The following is an 18,595-nucleotide window of genomic DNA, read 5'->3' on the forward strand; positions in this document are numbered from 1 at the left end:
AGGCATCTGAGGCAAAGGCCGATGGCAGAATCAGTGCAGGGGGCTGAGCTGAGGGGTGGGAAGGGTGAGGTGGGAGAAAAGGGGAATCGATAAAGATCCTCTGATGCCATTTTGAACATCTAGATTTAATTGATGGACAACCACGTTCTTAAGCAGTTAGACATGAAAGAAACATTCCAGTGAAAGGAACTACAGTGGCGGGTGGGGGAGGGAGGTTGGACAAGGAGGCTCAGAGAGGTTTTTGCTGGAGTCCAGGTGAGAGGCTTGGAGTCCTGGGCTGGATGTGCCTTTGCCACGCAGAGCCACAATGCCTGATGGAGGCCTCATTGGCCACTGTGGCTGGGGGATGGAAGGGCAGCAAGTGTGGCCTCCTGGGGGGCAGAGTTGTCCTGGCTGTCCCTGAGTGTGAGGGGGGCAGGCTGGCTGTGGAGGAAAGGTGGGGCTGTTTCTCATGGGCTCAGTGCATGGAGTGCTGAGCTCTGAGGAGTGGTTTGGGCAGTGGGACACTCATTCATTCACTTACTCATTCAAACATTTTCCAAGTCCCTACTATGTGACACGGACTGTGCTGGCCACAGGGGTTACGTGGTATCCTGCGTTTACAGAGCTGACAGCTAGTAATGAGGACATTATAGCCCAGCAAAGTAAGTGCAGTGACAGAGACCGTGTCAAATGAGAACGCTGTGGAGCCTGCAGTCAGAGCAAAAAGTGCTCGGGCCCAGCCAGAACTCAAGAAGACCTCTTGAAATGTGGACAGAAGTAGGGCCCATGGAGATCTCAGCCCTGAATTCCAGGCCCGGATCCTTAAACCAGAGAGAGCCAGTCCCATCTTTTGGCCCCCTTCCCGCTAACTCGACTGTAGCCCTGGTGCCTCCTCTCTGTGGTTACTGGCTGTAATGCTACTTCCTTTCAAGGCTCAACTAACCTGTGACAGTCACTGATTCTCAGCCTCCCCAGGCGCCTCTGGGGCCTCCTCCAGCTCGGTAAATTCCCATATATTGGGTGTGGCAGACCCCCAAAGAAAGAGGTAGAAGGAGCAGGAGAGGAGGCCCACCCTCTCTCTTCCCAGGTTTGTCCCTCAAGCACTCATTCCCCAAAGCTCTCCCTCCCTGTCTCCCCTTCCTACACAGAGCCTGGAAAGGTGCTGTTTGCCCTGAGCTCAGTCCCCAGGGCAACAGACTGGGCAGCAGGTGTGTGTGTTGAACAAGGCCGTCTCTGGAGCGGAGTGGCTGGAGATGAGCTTTGTTTAAATATTCAAGAAGTCAATCATTAATCAAGCCTGGCTGGGTGCCCAGCTACCCACTGTCTCCATTTGGGAGGGCCTGGACTGGGGCAGGGAGGGCCATGGGGCAGTTGGTAAGGCTACTTGTGTTTCAGGCAGCTGACAAGAAGCGTTTGGGGGCTGGGTTATCCAGCCCAATGCAGGGTAGGCCAGAAGATCAGCAGAAAGGTGTGCAGGCCATATACAGGGCACAGCGCTCATGACCTGGGCACTGAGGATTTGTACAGGAACGTCCAACTCTTCCTGAATACATTTCATAAGGGCACTGAGGCAGGGACCTGTTTCTAACCAGAGCAGACACTCATTGGGCACTGCAGCCCCTGTTCGGCCCCACAGTTAGGCTCCTGGAGAAGGTATGACTGCGTGAAGAAGCAGTCCTGGGCATGAACTGGGGCAGGGAGCTAGTCTGGAGGGACACAGCCCCTGAGTCACTAAAAACTTGGTTCCTGAGCCCCTAGGGGAAGGCGGTTAGCCTGGACATACACCCAGTCACACAGGCACTGTGCACATGGCCTCACATACACGGGTTCACAAACACACAATGACAACTCTCCATGTACTCAGATCTGCCAAGGCTGCACCAATTATAGCTGGGCCCTACACATGCAAGTGGTCCATCCCCTCCCCAGACCCTCTGCCCGCTCTGGCTTGGCCACCCTCCTCCTGCCCCCCACCCCCCAGCCTCACCAGTCACGCGGTGTCTTAGTCCCAGCTCCACCATTCATCTCTCATCCACGGAGGCTTCCAGCTGTGCTGCGTGAAAATCCGAATGATCAGGCCAACTGAGCACAGCATCAGGATGAGACAGAGGCCCAGCAGCATCCACTGTCTTCTGACAACTTGGTGGGGCTCCATGGCTGTGCCCAGGAAGTAGGCTTTGGGTGGTGGCACGTGTACACTGTTATCCTGTGTACTGGTGTCCTGCACACTTGTGTCCCGTGCGCTGGTATCTTGGGCCAGTGACTTTTTTTCCAGGGTGTACAGTTTGTAGGCCAGCAGCAGGACCACGAGTAACATGACAAAGCTCAGGGCCAGCAACACCCACTGCCCGGATTTGGCCTGGTCAGGGTTCAGTTCCAGACCCAGGAATGCTGCCCTGTCTGTTTCTTTGTCTGTGGAAGACACAGGAGTCTTGTAGAACAGGTGGCACTGGGGAGGGTACCTTGTGGTGGCCAGAGATGATCTGACTGCCACTGGCCTTCTCCTCAGCCCCTGGCACCTAATTTCCAAGCCAAAGGTTAGGGCCTTGCCCCGGGAGGAGGGTGAGAAAGAGGGGCAGAAGGAAGAGGAGGTGGAGGAGGTGGTCCAGATTGGACTATATACCCCATGGCTCCCAACAGTGGCTCCATGCAAGCATCAGGAGGCAAGATATCCATCCTGCACCCAGATGCCAGCCTACCAGTCTAGCTGGCTCGTGGGCAAGGAAGCAACTGAGCCAGTGACTGGGGCATGAGCCGAGGCTGCATCAGGTGAAGACAAGGTCACACAGCAGCAAGCTGGGTCATAGATGGGCTAGGCGTTAAGGTGGGGTTGGCATAGGGTCTGGCACAGGGCAGGTGAGGGTAGGGTTTGGGGCTGGAACAGAGGTGGGATTAGGGTCAGATTACCAAAGGATTGTTCCAAGGAACAGCTGAAGTCTGGCCAGCCCAGGATCTCCCCATGCCGTACATTCTCAGTGACCAGCCAGTTCAGCAGGGGCTTGAAGTAGGTCATGATGGCCTTTGTAGACACCTTGGTCTCCCCAGTTATCTTCTGCAGGACCTCTGGCCAGGGCTTGCTGGAGCCCAGCTTTAGGACATCCCTGAGGAAGGGGGTACAGCCATGAGGCTGTGTGGGGGCATCAGCTGATGCTGCTGGGACCCCTCCGTATGTCCAACCCCGCCTTCAGGGCTCTGCTAGCCAGACTCTTCCAACAGTGCTCAGCACAGAGGAAAAAAATCACAAGTTTTGAAATAGCACCAACATGTCTTTGAATCCTGACTCTACTACTCAGCTGTGGGAACTTGGGCAGGTACTTAACCTTTCCGAACCTCAATCTCCATATCCATAAAACAGAGAAAATAATAGTACCTGTCTCCTAGGGTTGCGGTGTTGACTAAATAACCCAAGTCTGGGAGCACACTGGGCAGGCGATAAATGTTTGCTTGTTAACACCATCGCCATCACCATCGTCACCACCGTCAGGATGATTATTCTCCTGGATTCACATAGGCTGGAAGTCTTGAGACACCGTTTCCCAGGAGGGGCTCAGTGTCAGTAGAGCGAGGCGGCTCTTTAGTCCCTTCTGGTCTCACAGGGAGTGTTTGGGAGGATTAGAGAGATAATAAGCGTGGGATGTGTTCTGTGCACTGCCAGCAGAGCTGCAGAAATGTCAGCTCTGTCTCAAGGCACACCCAGTGCCTGGCGGGAGGGGGTTCAGCCTTAGGCTTGGCCTGGGCACTCACGGTATGAAGCGCCGCAGCCAGGGCTCTGGGCTCCTCCACCCCAGTGCCCTACCCTGCCCGACTCCACAGAGACAGCAGGAGGCATGTGCTGATGCTTCTGTCCTGCTGATCTAACCAGGAGAGAGGGAGGGCTGAGAGGCCCAGAAGTCAGAGTGTGGAGTTCAAGACCCAGCAGTGCCAATTATGGGCCTCACAATCACAGACAATCACCTTAACCTCTCTTAGCCTCAGTTTCAGCATCAGAACAACGGGCCCCCATTAATAACTGCATTTCATTGTGGTGAGGATTTAGGTCACAGAACGGCAGTCGAAAGAGGGCTTTCGGCTTGCAAAGACTTATACTCATTGCTTAATAAACAACTGAGAAAGAATGAGGTGGAGAAACTAAAGGTCAGTGGAGCCTTGGCAGGAACTGCTGGGGGAAAATGGAGTTAGGATCCCAGTGAAATGGAGGAGAAAAGCTATCAACATAGAGAGGAAAAAACAAACAAACAACCAAAAAAACCAAAAACAAGACCCTGTAACTAACTTTAGGAAAGAGGATTTTAATCAGATGCCAGATCCTGAGAAAAAGGAAGTTCCTGGTAGGGAAAAGTTTCAACCACTGAGAATCTGCCTACTTAGAAACAGTCCTTTACGCTGGTCGGGATGAGAGGTTTGATGTGGGCAGCACATGAGACTTGCAAAAGTGGTAGCTGGGCACAGCCTAGAACCCTCATCTCCAAGGTGGACTCCATGGACAAGGTCAGGTTCTCAGGTCCCCTGGCCTGACCCCCTCACGCTCTTTGCAGGTGCAAAGAGCAGCTCCTTTCTTGGATTATGGTTATTGATTTAACTTATTGGCCCATTGCTCCCTGCTGGATGCAGGGCATGCTGGTCAGCAGGTGCTCAAGTAAATGTTTGCTGAATGAATAACTAAGGGGCAACCGGAGACATGAAGGCAGGGAGCAGAGAGGCCCCTTATGTTCCACAGATTCAGAGAAGCTCAAACCTGGGCAGTCGACTAGAATAAATCCCTATCGTGTGGAAAGATGGAAAAGCAAATAGACTAGGGTGACAAGAAGGCATGCAAGGTGCAGCTCTCCTGGGAACAAAGGCAGGGATCAGTCCTGCAACTCCCTCTGGCCCTGTGGCTACTGACAAACTGCATGGTGGAATCACAGATACGCTTATTACATTTGCAAAGGATACTAAACTGTTGTGGATAATTATTAGGATACTAAATAGTGGCTTTGTTCATCTTCTGGGAACTTGAAATAAAACTCAACATGACCTTGAGCAATTAGGGAAATGAACCTATTGAAATCAGCTGAAACTCAGTGGGGGCAAGGCCATGTCAGTGGGTGGACTCCACGTCTCAGTGGTTGGAGCGCTGATCTTGGGGCCAGTGGACCAGCATCCTTTGCTAGAAGCAGGAGGGTAAAACATATTGTGTTCTGGAGTCAGTTTGGGGCTCAAAGCATGGCTTTGCCACTTGCTAGGTAAGCGATAGGCAATCGCATTACCCCTCAGCTTCAGCGTCATCATTTATGAAATGTGGATAATCATACCCATTTTGCCAAGTTATGAGCTCCTAACGAGAACGGCCATAGGAGCACTTGCTAGAGAGCCCAGCCAGTAGCAGTAAGTGCTTCCCACCATTGGGTCAGCCTCCCGCCCCACTCCAGGTTTGCTTTGGGACCAGAAATCAGCTGCACAGAGGCAGGGATGGAAAGGATGGCCAGATACCAAGGGCAGGAAAAAAGACTGCGGGTCTTTTTAGGGGATCAAAGTAGACCACAAGCTGATCAGAGCATCCCAAAAAGTTGGTGGGAAAGCAGCTGGGTCAGCCTGGGAACCAGATCCAGGCGTCTCCCAGAAGAGATGAGAAAAGCAGAGTGCACCCAACGGTGCATCAAACACTGCTGGGAGACAAGGAAAACACCTTTGCAAGGAAAGAATAAGGGGATTCAGATGGAAGACGAAGGCCGGGGCAGGCCTGCAACACTGGCCTCTCATCTGGGACAGATGGATCTCTTGTCATATGTGAGAGAGTGAGTGAGCGTGTGTGCATGTGAGTGCAGTCCTCCTGACTGCACAAGAGGAACCGAGCCTTGATTAACGTAGGAGAGACTGCAGTCTGACAGAAGGAAGAACTTCCACTACAACAGACACTGCTCAGGGTGGGGGCTAGGGTGGCCAGGCGAGAAGCGGGGCCGGGCAGGCTTCCACACCGTGGGGAAGGGGAGCTGAGAAAGGTGAGGGAGGAGGGCACTCACGCCAGGAGCTTCCCAGCCTTCTTCGAGTTATAGATGTCACAGCGGTGCAGGGGTCCCACGTGGCCCGAGGCCTTGCAGAGTGCCTCGTGGATCTGGAACTGGAGCATGAGGCTGAGGAAGTACCTGGGGAGAGGAACACGAGGGCAGGCTGGGGAGGGGGCGTCGGGGGCGGGGGGCCTGGTCAGCAGTCCCAGCCTGGGTAGATCCGCCTCGGGCTGGCCCCGGAACACCACCAGGGCCTCCTCATTAGCCTTCAGAGCCAGCGCGGGCCTCCCTCTCTCCTGCCCCCCCTCTCCAGGCCAGCAGAGATGCTTTCCCGTCAGCTCTGCCCTCCTCACAGCAGCTGAGGCAAAAGCCCAGGCACAGGATTCAGGGCATGGCCCTCTGAAGGTTGTGCCACCCAACGTGAGGAGGTGGGTGGGGAAGCGGCGGGACATTCCGAACCAGGGCCTTCCAGGAAATCCTCAGCCTGGTTCCCATGCCCCCAGCCCCCAACTCCCAGAGCCGGTTGTGCGGGCAGGGCCCGGGCCTTTACCGTATGTAGGGCATGCTGGCAGAGACGTGGAACTTGGCGCCTGGATCAAAGTCGTCCTCTGTCCGAGGGACAGGGGGGCACAGGCCCTGGTACTTCAGCCTGGCGGGGTAAAGTGGGGGCTTGATAGTGCTACTTGGTCGGGTTCCCAGAGCCTTTGCCTTTCGAAGCATTTGCACAGCTATCAAAACAACTTGGCATGCTGAGGACACTTAATGTATTTTTATTGATTAAATAAATGAGTTGAAAACACGTGGGATTGGGAACCAGAATTAAATAGTGATGGTAGTTAACAGACTGGGCACTTCCTCTCTGCAGGAGCCGTGCGGAGCTCTTCACACAGACTCGCTCCACACTGTCCTGGTTCTAGGGACACAGAAGGGGACGAGCTAGGCAAGGTCCCTGCTTGCAGCCTAATAACGGGGGACAGGTGTGGACCAACCACCAAGGTTGTTTCATTTAGTGAGAAGTGCCAAGAAGAAAAGAGAGTAACACCCCTGGGGTGGTGACTATCGCGCCCACTCTACAGTGAGGACAACCGAGCTTTAGAGGTCAGGGAATTGGTAGCAAGAGACAAAACAGTCACGGGCAGATCCCAGTCACTTTCAAGTTCAGGTCCAGTTGTTGCCCCTCTGAGCTGGGGCTGTGGGAACGTTACTGATTGTCACTGAGTCTGGTTGTAAAATGTTGGAGGTGAAATGGGGGTAAAAGCACCAGCATGACACAGTCTATAAATAGGCAGAACACTTGCCCCCGTGTGAGCTTCCTGGGCCCCCAGGGAACGGGCGCTCCCCACCAGGATGCCCGAGAGGCGAAGAGGCCTGTTCAGCGCTGGTACCCTATTCAACGTGCTCCCGTGTGACTGCATGCTCCCGCCCTATCCACTTAGGCTGCAACGTTTTTGTCTGGTGACAACGAACAGCCAGCGCCACCCCAGGATTTCCCCACAGCCTCGGGTCAGCAGCACCACACGCCCAACTCTGCCCTCAGAGGAGAGGCAGCAGCGCTCTTTGGCTGCGGGTGGTACCCTTGAGGCTGCCCCAAAGCCCTGCCCGCACCGGGGCCGGGAGTGGACAGCGGGCCCCCATCACCTGAGGTTCCACCACTCCTGGTTGTAGACGGCCTTCCGGATGGTGCCGTCAAAGACCTTCCAGCGAAACCGGTCCATGAGGTAAGCGAAGGGGATGAAGGCGATCTTCTCCAGGGCCATGCTCATCAGGAAATTGACCTCCTCCTCTGGGCAAGGTGGGCCCGTCAGGAGGCGGCTGCCGGGTCCCCTCCCTTCCGCCCTGCCCGGAGAGCCCCCGCTGCAGCCCCAGGCCCGGGCTGCCCTCCTAGGGTCCTCTTGGTCCCCGGCACCTTCGTCCTGGTGCTGGTGGCTGAGCAGGCCTCTGTTAAGCAGGTGCTTGTGGGACGAGGCCGAGAGGGTGATCACCGACCCCACGGCCTCTTCAAAGGCTGGGTTGGCGCCTGCGCGGAAGATCACAGAGAGGTTCTTATACTGCAGGAAGTACTGGATATGGCCCATCTGGTGGAAGATGGAGAGCAGGTCTTCTATGGTCACCTCCGTGCACTTCTTTATCCTAGGGTTAAAGGGCAGGGGTCAAGGAGCATGGGGATGCCCTGGGAGAAGAGATTTCTCCACTCAGACTCTATGAAGGGGCTGGGGTGGTTGGGCTGGAGACCAGCAGGGCCCTGAGATCTTACTCCAGGCTCCATGTCCCAGCAGTGGCCAAGCCCCTGGCTCTCGCACCCACTTTGCCCACGATGCCAGCTCACACCCGCCCTCCTGAGACACGCAGACAGGTGGAGAGCGGGAGGGGCAGAGGAAATGGGAGGCGCTCGTGGCGGGGGGAGCACCTGAAGTCCTCGCCGTTGTAGAAGTCCCAGGCCGATGCGTGGCACTCCACCTCCCGCCCGTCTGTTGGCCTTTCCATCATGGAGTTTTTCCAGAACTCAGGAGGGGTGGAAAGCAGCCCCAGGGAGGTGAAGAACTTTTCAGCCTCTTGGAACATTTTCTCCGGCTTCCAGTGCTATGTGGAAGAGGGAGCGTGAGGGGCCCCGGCCAGGGCTGCAGAGCGGGCAGGGGCAGACAGAGGCCAGGCGCTGACCTGGCCTTTCATGATCTTCGTGATGTCCTCAGGGGGCTTCTCTGGGAAGGGCAGGACCAGGTCTAGGATGCTGACCCAGGACTGGGCCCACATGTTCCCTGGAAGGGGAGCGGGCGGGCTGAGAGGAGGCAGGAGACCGTCTCGCCCCTGCCCGATGGCCTGCTTGGAAGCCCGCTCTGGCCGCCCCACCTCTGCGTCCGGCCACAGGGGGTTTACCCAGGATGTGGGCAGGGATGGGCCCCCTTGGGTCGATGAGCTGGGGCCCGTAGAAGCGGTAGAGCCCCCGGCGCACGTAGGCGTGCAGGTTCAGGTAGAGTGGCTGCAGCTCCTCGTAAAGCTGCTCCACGTCCTGCTCCAGTGTGTCGGACTCATACACGGATCGCCACATGGCCCCCATGTCTTCGTAACCTAGGACAGGAGAGGGGGCTCAGCGGCTTGCCCAGTAGGAAAAACACCTCCCAAGGCCACTGTCCTTCCGGAAGAGACCGGGTGGGAGAGCACCTAGCAAAGCACGCTCTGCGGCACGTGCCCGCCCCTGCCGGGCCGGGTAGGACCCAGGAAGGCAGTTCCGCTCACCCCTCAGGCCCCACCCCCAGGCCCCTGGGCCACCCTTCCGGTGCTGCCCAACACCGGCTCCCCCATGGTGGAGCCTGGGACGTGCTTCCTGCTGCCCGGCTTGGTCCATGTTTCAGGCCTTGGATTCACGTCCGAGGGGCCTCCCGACCACCAGTGTGAAGCAGGTCCCCCTGTTCTCTCTCTGCAGCCCCTCTCAGCACTCATCCTGGGTGCCAACTGGAGCTGTGCGTCTGGCTCCCAAGCACAGAGCCCTGGGAAGGGGGCCCCTTCTCTGTCTTTTCACCTCTGCGTCCTCAGAACCTCCCCAGCACGGGCACATAATAGGGGCTGGATTACAGTTGGTGGAACAAAACAACACAGCGCCCCCTTTGCGCTCCCGGTGCAGGGCTCGGGTTCTGGTCTCCAGGCCCTACGCCGCCCTCCCCTCTGCAGAGACCGCTTCGCCCTCCCAGGCCTGGTGGGGCGGGGCCGGGGTTGAGGGTGGGGGGGCCTCACCATTGAGCTCCGCAGCCTTGTTGCTGAGCTGAACGTAGCGCTCGAAGGTCATGCGGAGCTGGCGCCCCACAGCATCCCGCCAGCCCTGCCAGGCCCACAGCAGCTCCTTCTGGTCCCGGGAGGTGGCCATGACTTCCTCGAGGTCTGAGCCCAGAAAAAGGGCCAAGGTAGGACCTGGCTCCTGCCGGCCTTCCGCCCTCACCCCCCTGCCCCCCTGCCAGGGAGTGCGGTTGGGGTCTGAGGAAGTGGGAGTTGGGAGGCTCCTGGAAGGGGCTGGTGCTTCCAGGGTTGGGCAGGGGTGGTGGGCTTGGGTGCTCACCAGGTTCCAGGGGCAGGCAGGGCCCCTCGTTCAGGCACACCTGGGCCATGCTGTACGTGGTCTCCATGTAGGCCAGAATCTGGTTGTACTGGGGGCAGGTGTCACCCAGGGCAGGCCCTTGCCACGGTCCCTCTCCCAGCCGGGAGAGGCGGCCCGGCCGAGGCATCTTCCCCTGCAGCCTCTGCTGCTCTCCCCGCCGCCCCTCCTGCCCCAGACACTCCGGCTTCCCACCAGGGAGCCCACCCACCCCCGGGGTGGGGAGCATGTGCCCGGAGACCTGGGGGCTCTGGCCATCACCTCCCGGAGCTCGTCCTCGGGCAGGGCCGCCTTGCATAGGTTCTGCAGCTTACTCAGCATGCGCCTCACGTCCGGGTCCTGGAAGTCGTCGATCTTAAACAGACGGGCCCGGGTGCCAAAGTACAGCGTGTGCTGGGACCGCTCCACGTCCTTGCGCAGCTGGAAGGAGGGTCACTGTGCTTGTCGTGGGAGGTTGGGGGAGGGGTAACTCCAGGGCCACAGCCCCCACCTCCTCCTGAAGCCCACTTTTAGGGTTATTTTAAACCCTTGAAAATTTGCTGAGAGGGAGAAAGGGCAAGGCTGGTCCCTAAAAGCAAGATGAAATTTATGAGGAGAAGAAGCAAGGGCTTCTTGCCCAGAGGGCTCCCGGGAGGCCTGGAGCTTGCAGCCTGCTTTGACATGTGCTTTGGGGCGTCCCTCCTTCCTTCTGCTCTGGACAGGGGGAAGGAGGTGTGCTTCCCCCAGCCCCCTGGGACCCTGAGAAGAGCGAGGGGAGAAGGGGCCAGGGTGGAAGTGGTCCCACACCATCTCCTCTCGATTTTTATTGGTGATGTTGGTGACATAGTTCCAGGTCGCCTCCATGAACTGGTTCCACACAACCTGGGCTGTACGCTCGTAAAACTGCAGGAAGGCCTTTGCCACGGTCTCACTGTAGAGCTCGTCTGTGGAGAAGGAGATGGGCATCGTGCTGTCCTGGCAGGGGCCTGCCCCGGCCTGGTCCCCTGGCCCAGTCCCATGCTCCTTCGGGTCCCAACCCCACCTTGGCCCTGAGCCATGGCAAGAGCTGCCCATAACAGAAGAGCACAAGTAGGGAAGGTCCAGGGCAAGTCCATCTTGTGCCCATGACCAAGAGAACAGCAGAGCCGGGTGAGGCTAGGGGCCAATCACGATCCGACTCGATATTGTGACATCAGGGGCTAAAGGGTCAGCCATGGAATGTCAGAACAGGAAAGCCCCCACCATCCTCTGGTCCAACTGTCCCCATTTGACAGGTGAGGAGACTGAGATCCAGAATGGTCAAGCCACACGACCACAGCTGGTCAGTGGCAGGGCCAAGAGAACCAGGCTCTTGGCTTCTAGGCCAGAGCTTGCCCGACTCTGCTTGGTCACTTCCCCTCCCTGGCCTTGGAGCTGCCCTTGGGTCTCGGCCAGGGATTGATGAGCTCCCTTCCTCCGCAGGCTGGGATTACCTCTGTGCAGGTGGGTGGGAAGATGGATGGAGGGATGGATAGATGGACGGATAGAAGGAAGTGACATCTCTGGGTCTCTGGAAGCACAGCTGTCTCGCCGTGGTCTTCTGACTTGACCTCCTATGTTTACGTTTCTGGCCTTTCTCTCTCTTGTCCGATGTATGATCATCCACTGAGCCCAGTTTGAGCACCAGCTGGCAGGACCCTACCTGGTCTGCTGGCCTCTGGTGACTCCTTGGTAGCCTGACACCTGTAGTCTGGGAGACCAGCCCCGTCTTCCTTTGGGACTCCTTCCTCAGACTCTCTTTCCTCCACATCCAGACTCCCTTCACCTGGGTCCCTTTACCTGCTCTCCTCAGCCCAGGTGCACCCACATCCCCCCCCACACACACACCCCTCACACGAGTGGACACCGTTACCAGAGAGGCCGACCAAATAACCCTCCAAATTTCATCTGTTAGGATCAAAGTTTGGAGTTCCCGTTGTGGCACAGTGGTAAAGAATCCAACTAGTATCCAGGATCAAGGTTTATCTGAAACACGAGCAAAGAAAAAAAGGCCATGACACTTCTGGTTAAACTGGCTGACAGAACTCTCAGGGGAGGCCCTCCTCCTGCTTCAAGCACATAGAGGTGGTTGATAAAACACTATTTTTGGGTATCCTATACATTACACCCCCAGGACTTATTTATAACTGGACGATAGCTTTTGACTGCCTTCACCCATTTCAGCCACCCTCTCACCTCTGCTTCTGGCAACCACCAATCTCTATGGGTTCAGTTTTATTTTGTTTGGCTTTGGTTTGGTTCTGTTTTTAAATTCCACATATAGGTGAGATCACACAATGTTTGTCTTTTTCTGTCTGACCTATTGCACGTAGCATAATGCACTCAAGTTCCATCCATGTTGTTGCACGTGGCAAGACTGCCTTCTTTTATATGGCTGCATAATATTCCTGTGTGTGTGTGTGTGTGTGTGTGTGTGTGTGTGTGTGTGTGTGTGTGTAATATTTTCGGTGTTCATCAATGGGCACTTAGGTTGTTTCCATAACTCCCCTATTGTAAATAATACTTCGGTGAACATGTGGGCACAAAAATGAAGATAGTGACATAGTGACTTCATTTTCTTTGGATACATACCTGGAAGTGGCATTGCTGGATCATACGGTAGTTCCACTTTTAACTTTTGGAGGAAACTCCATACTATTTTCCAAGTGGCTGCACCAACTTACATTCCCACTGACAATGCATACGGGTTCCCTTTATATCTTTGCCTACATTTGCTATTTCTTGTCTTTTTGAGAATAGCCATTCTCACATGTATGAGGTATTATCTTACTGTGGCTAGGGATGTTGAGCAACTCTTCCTGTGCCTGTTGGCCATCCGCATGTCTCCTTTAGAAAGAGGTCTGTTCAGATCCTTGCCCTTTTCTTTAAGAAAATTGTGTTGTGACTGAGTTGTATGAGTTCTTTATAAATCTTGGGTATTTAGCCCCTTATTAGATAGATGATTTGCAAATATTTTCTCTGAGTCTGGGGGTTGCTTTTCCGTTTTGCTGATAGCTTCTTTGGCTGTGCATAAGCTTTTTAGGTTAATGTAGACTCGCTTGTTGATTTTTGCTTTTGATCCAAAAAATCATTGCCAAGACTGATGTCTAGGAGATTACCTCCTGTGTTTTCTTCTAGGAGTTTTATGGTTTCAAGCCTTACATTTCAGTCTTTAATTAGTTGATTTTTGTCTGTGGTGTAAGATAGGGGTCCAGTTTCATTCTTTTGCATATGGATGTCCAGATTTCCCAATACTGTTTATTTGTCTTTTTAGGGCCACACCTGCAGCATACAGAGGTTCCCAGGCTAGGGGTCGAATTGGAGCTGTAGCCACTGGTCTACGCCAAAGTCACAGCAACATCAGATCCGAGCTGTATCTGCGACCTACACCACAGTTCATGGAAACACCAGATCCTTAACCCACTGAGCAAGACCAGGGATCAAACCTGCATCCTCATGGATGCTAGACAGATTTGTTTCTGCTGAACCATGAAGGGAACCCTCCCAATACTATTTATTGAAGGCACTATCCTTCCCCCATTGTATATTCTTGACTCCCTTTTCATAAATATATTAACATGGGTTTATTTCTGTGCTCTCTATTCTGTTTCGTTGATCTATGTGTCTATTTTTATGCCAGTACCATACTGTTTTGATTACTATAGGATTGTAATATAGTTTTAAATCATGAAATGTGATGCCTCCAGCTTTGTTCTTCTTTCTCCAGATTGATTTGGCTATTAGGGATCAAACATAGTATTTTTCTAAAATGCTGGGAACTCCCTGGCAGTCTAGAGGTTAAGGATTCAGCATTACCCTGCTGTGCTTCAGTTCTGATCCTTGGCCTGGGAACTTCTGCATGCTCTGGGCACAGCCAAAATAAAAAAATAGATATATAGATAAATAAATAAATAAATAAATACAGTGCAGAGTTCCCATTGTGACTTAGCAGAAACGAACCCAACTAGTATCCATGAGGATGTGGTTTTGATCCCTGGCCTCGCTCAGTGGGCTCAGGATCCTGCGTTGCCATGAGCTGTGGTGTAGGTTGCAGATGCAGCTCAGATCCCTTGCTGCTGTGGCTGTGGTGTGAGGCGACAGCTGCAGCTCTGATTCAACCCGGCTGGGAACTTCCATGTGCCACGGGTACAGTACTAAAAAGCAATAAATAAATAAATAATGTGCAAAATACAGAGTTGAGCTGGAAAGCAAGAAAAGGTATTCTTCAGACGCTGGAGAGACAAAGAAAGCTCGTGCAGCAGTGAGCGGGGGCCCTTGTGGGAAATCCGAGTGCCTCCGTGCCCAAAGGGCTGCAGCACAGGTGCGCCTGCCTGGGGCCGGCCGGTCATTTGGAAGTAATGCTACCATCAAGGGAGCCAGCAGATGGCTTCCTTTCTAATGGGGGCCTGCAAGAAGCAACCATGACACCGACCCTGGGGACATCTCCACCACCTGGCGTGTGCATGGGAAGGGTCCCCCTGAGAAGGCTGTTCCCACTGAAAATGGCTCACAGGTCAAGACCACCAAGTACAAGAGGAAGTCCAATGTCATCAGTGTCAATAAGGATCACCAGCCCCCAGTAAGCACTTTCCAGGGGCTGGGGACCCTTTGAGGGCTTTCAGGATATGAATCCTCACACAAGTTCCATGAGGTGGGTTCTGTGGTCCATACCCCCAGTTTATAGATGAGGAAAGAGAGGCACAAAGAGGCTGAGAAACTTGCTCGTAGCCACACAGCCAGCAAACAATGGAGGGGGAACTCCAATCCAGAGAGTTTGGCTCCAGATTCTGCGCGACACTGCAGACGCAGGCATGGAGTAGACGACACCTGAGGCAGGACAGGTGTTCGAGCAATCTGAGAGGGACTTCAAATACAGGGCTTTACACCACCCACAAAAATGAACTCAAAATGGATTATGGAACATCCAAACTCAATCTATAAAACTCTTTGAAGAAATCATTGGGGAAAAGCTTCATTGGACTTGGCAACGATTTATTGGCTATGATACCAAAAGCACAGCCAACAAAAGAAGACAGGCAAATTGGACTTCATTAAAATGAAAAGCTTTTGCACATCAAAGGACACCAGCAAGAGAGTAAAAAGGCAGCCCGCAGAATGGGAGAAAATATTTGCAAATCATCAATTGTAAGTGATTACTATCCAGAATATATAAAGAGCTCCCCAAACTCGACAGTGAAAAGACAATGCAATTCAAAGACGGGCAAAGGCCTTGCTCGTAGCCACACAGCCAGCAAATAATGGAGGGGGGGACTCCAATCCAGAGAGTTTGGCTCCAGATTCTGCGCAACGCTACAGACACAGGCATGGAGTAGACTCTCTCTAAAGATGATGTATAAATGGATAATAAGCACTTGCTAAGATGCTCAATATCACTAATCATTAGGGAAATACAAATCAAAACCATGAGATACCACTAGGATGACTATTATTTTAAAGAAAACAAAACCAGAAAACATCAAGTGATGGCCAGCATGTACTGAAACTGGAAACCCTGTGCATTGCTAGCGGGACTATAAATGCTGTAGCCATGGTGGAAAACAGCATAGAATTACCATATGATCCAGCTAATTTCAATTTGAGGTGTACACCCAAAAGAGGTGAAAGATACAGTGATGGCTGCACAACAGTTGAATGTACGCAATGCCACCGAACCGCACACTTAAAAATGGTTAAAACGGTAAATGCTATGCATACTTTACGACATTAAAAAATACAGATCTTTAAAGTGATGAGAGAAGGAAGGAACAGACTCTATGAGACAAGAATAGACTTTTGTGAAAACACAAGAGGTGTGAAAGAAAGAAAAAAAATAGGAGTTCCCATCCTGGCTCAGGGGAAATGAATCTGACTAGCCTCCATGTGGACGAAGGTTTGATCCCTGGCCTTGCTCAGTGGGCTAAGGATCCGGCATTGCTGTGAGCTGTGGTGTAGGTCGCAGACACAGCTTGGATCTGGCATGGTTGTGGCTGTGGTATAGGCCAGAGGCTACAGCTCCAATTGGACCCCCAGTCTGGGAACCTCCATATGTCGTGGGCATGGCCCTAAAAAAAAAAATATATATATATATAGTATATATATATATATTATATATAGTTATTACATGGGAAAAATGTTCATCTTGATGCACAGGCTAAACAGTGGCCTGGAAGGCAGTGGATTGGGGGCCTGAGAAGACACAGCTTTGGAAATTGGTTGGAGCAGTGGACAGAAAAAGAGATGAGAAATACGAGCAAGAATTAGGAGACCCAGGGGACAAACTAGGACGCTCCAAGCAGAGGTCTGGCAGGAGTCCCGAAGAGGAGCCTGAAAGGATGAGGAGATGATAGCTGAGTGTCTCCAGGACGGAGGAAGGCCAAGTCCCCGAGGTGAGGAGCTCACTGCACTCCTGGGAGGGAACGTTCCACGGTGTGGGCAGGAAGCCAGAGACATTTCTGTCTGGCTCTCAGTGAACTGCTCTGGACGATTTTCTCCACCTCTCCAGAGAGGGGCTGGGCTGGGCTGGGCTGGGCTTGCCCTTCCAGCTCTCACGGTCTGCAGCTTGAGGGGACGTTTGAAGTGGGAGGCAGATGTGAAACAATCTTTATCAGGAGATGACGCATTCGTTGGAGAGGAAACCAAGCACCAGGCATTTCTATGTTATCTCAATCAGCTGCAGCCTCCACGAGAGGGTTTCTAAGAACCAATTCGCAGGTGTGAACATGGAGGCTCAGGAGTTCCTGTGATGGCTCAGAGAAGTGGAGTTCCCGTCGTGGTGCAGTGGTTAACGAATCCGACTAGGAACCATGAGGTTGCGGGTTCGATCCCTGGCCTCACTCAGTGGGTTAAGGATCCAGTGTTGCCATGAGCTGTGGTATAGTTTGCAGATGCTGCTCGGATCCTGAGTTGCTGTGGCTCTGGCATGGGCCGGTGGCTACGGCTCCAGTTGGACCCCTAGCCTGGGAACTTCCATATGCCATGAGAGCGGCCCTAGAAAAGGCAAAAAGACAAAAAAGAAAGAAATGCATCTGACGAGTATCCATGAGGACACAGGTTCGATCCCTGGCCTCCCTCAGCGGGTTAAGGATCTGGCGTTGCTGTGGCTGTGGTGTAGGCCAGCGGCTATAGCTCCTATTTGACCCCTAGCCTGGGAACCTCCATATGCTTTGGGTGCAGCCCTAAAAAGACAAAAAAAAAAAAAAAAAAAAGCAAATGGAGGCTCAGAAAATGGAAACAAAGCTCCCCAGGTCACGTAGGTGGTTAAGTGCAGAGGTGGGATTTGACTCAGGCCTCATCCAGAGCCACTGGATTCACTCATTAGAGCCAGAGTGTGGTTGCTGCAGGCAGGGTGGGGAGATCAGAGAAACCATCTCGAGGCACCATCACCCCTGGCCTTCAGGGGTCAGAGCCGGTCACTGAGGAGCCACTGCCCTTTGGACATCGGTGGGGGCAGCCCAGGGAAGGGTTTGGCCTTCAGGCCACCAGTAGAAAATGCCAGTATGGCGCCTCTTCCTGCTGTCACCACCTCCCAGCAGACATGGCCTCTCCTCACTCACGGCAGAGACAGGAGACTGAACAGTTTCGGCATTTCAGAAGGCCTTGTGGACGAGGCTGTTAGGTCTTGTTTGCAGCTCAGACCTCTGGGTGCTGGGCGCTGGTGTCCTCACCCTGCCCACAAGCTCTGACATGCAGCAGGAACCTCTGCAGTTCATGAAGATAGGGAAGGGGGCGATGCGACAAGGACATGTGTTTGGCAAAGAGCTTTTGAAACATCAAGCTGGGGAGAGGGTACTTTAAGAAGCCTTTGGTGGTAGAAGGCTTGGAACTATTTAGAGTATATGTTTATAAATTCCATTGTCCTAAGTAATCACAGACTTCCACCCTCTTGCATATCCCAAATACCTCAACTCCACATCCTGCCCCACGGAGCAGGCCTGTACAATCAAGTGTACATGCCACACACACACACACACACACACACACACACACACAATGGCAACTGGAGACTGGAGGGCAAAAGCTATGGACTAAAAGGTATAGGGGGACAGATATTAGGCGCTGGCTGGGCTTTGGTCAGGTTCTAGGTTTGGCATTTAAATATCTAAAAAATAGGTCTACTCAGGTTAATTGGGAAAAGGATATACAACTGCAAATGCAGTGCGATCCCATTTAAAATATGTGCTGAGAAAAAAGGATGGAAAGATAGATACCAAATGTCAGCAGTGCTTGTGTCTTGGTGTTGATATAAAGGGCTTTTCTTTATGGTTTTCTGTATTTTCTAGATTTTCTACAATAAACATGTAGATAAATAGATTTTAAAATGTCCCTCGAAGTGATATTCCCTCAAACCCATCTGGCCTTCCGAGGGAAGGCTCAGGGTGAGGGCACATGCTGGGGGATGAGCAGGGGTGGCTACCGCCGAGCTGGGGCAAAGGGTCCTGACCCCAGGCCTCATGGGCACTGCTTGGGTGCTCGGTCCACTCACTTATGGAGCTGGTGCAGGCAGGCACCCGAGTGACCATGGGGCCAGTTCTGAACCCTCAGCGTG

General features: G+C 53.5%; 1 protein-coding gene across 1 annotated transcript; it reads right to left on the bottom strand.

Annotated features, from left to right (window-relative positions):
• Window positions 1-139: 139 nt before the first annotated feature.
• Window positions 140-12,001, bottom strand: LOC125114238 (angiotensin-converting enzyme-like protein Ace3). The gene is made up of 14 exons (XM_047757416.1): window positions 10,840-12,001; window positions 10,315-10,473; window positions 10,018-10,105; window positions 9,699-9,842; window positions 8,844-9,035; window positions 8,628-8,725; window positions 8,377-8,549; window positions 7,876-8,099; window positions 7,608-7,752; window positions 6,520-6,618; window positions 5,985-6,107; window positions 2,890-3,083; window positions 1,970-2,394; window positions 140-423 (listed from the first exon to the last, which is right to left on the bottom strand). The coding sequence occupies exons 1-13, from the start codon at window positions 11,104-11,106 to the stop codon at window positions 1,985-1,987; spliced, it is 2,316 nt and encodes a 771-aa protein (XP_047613372.1). The 5' UTR covers window positions 11,107-12,001; the 3' UTR covers window positions 140-423; window positions 1,970-1,984.
• Window positions 12,002-18,595: the final 6,594 nt, after the last annotated feature.

The sequence above is a fragment of the Phacochoerus africanus genome, chromosome 14 (genome assembly GCF_016906955.1).
Source record: "Phacochoerus africanus isolate WHEZ1 chromosome 14, ROS_Pafr_v1, whole genome shotgun sequence".
In the NCBI taxonomy this organism is placed as follows: domain Eukaryota; kingdom Metazoa; phylum Chordata; class Mammalia; order Artiodactyla; family Suidae; genus Phacochoerus; species Phacochoerus africanus.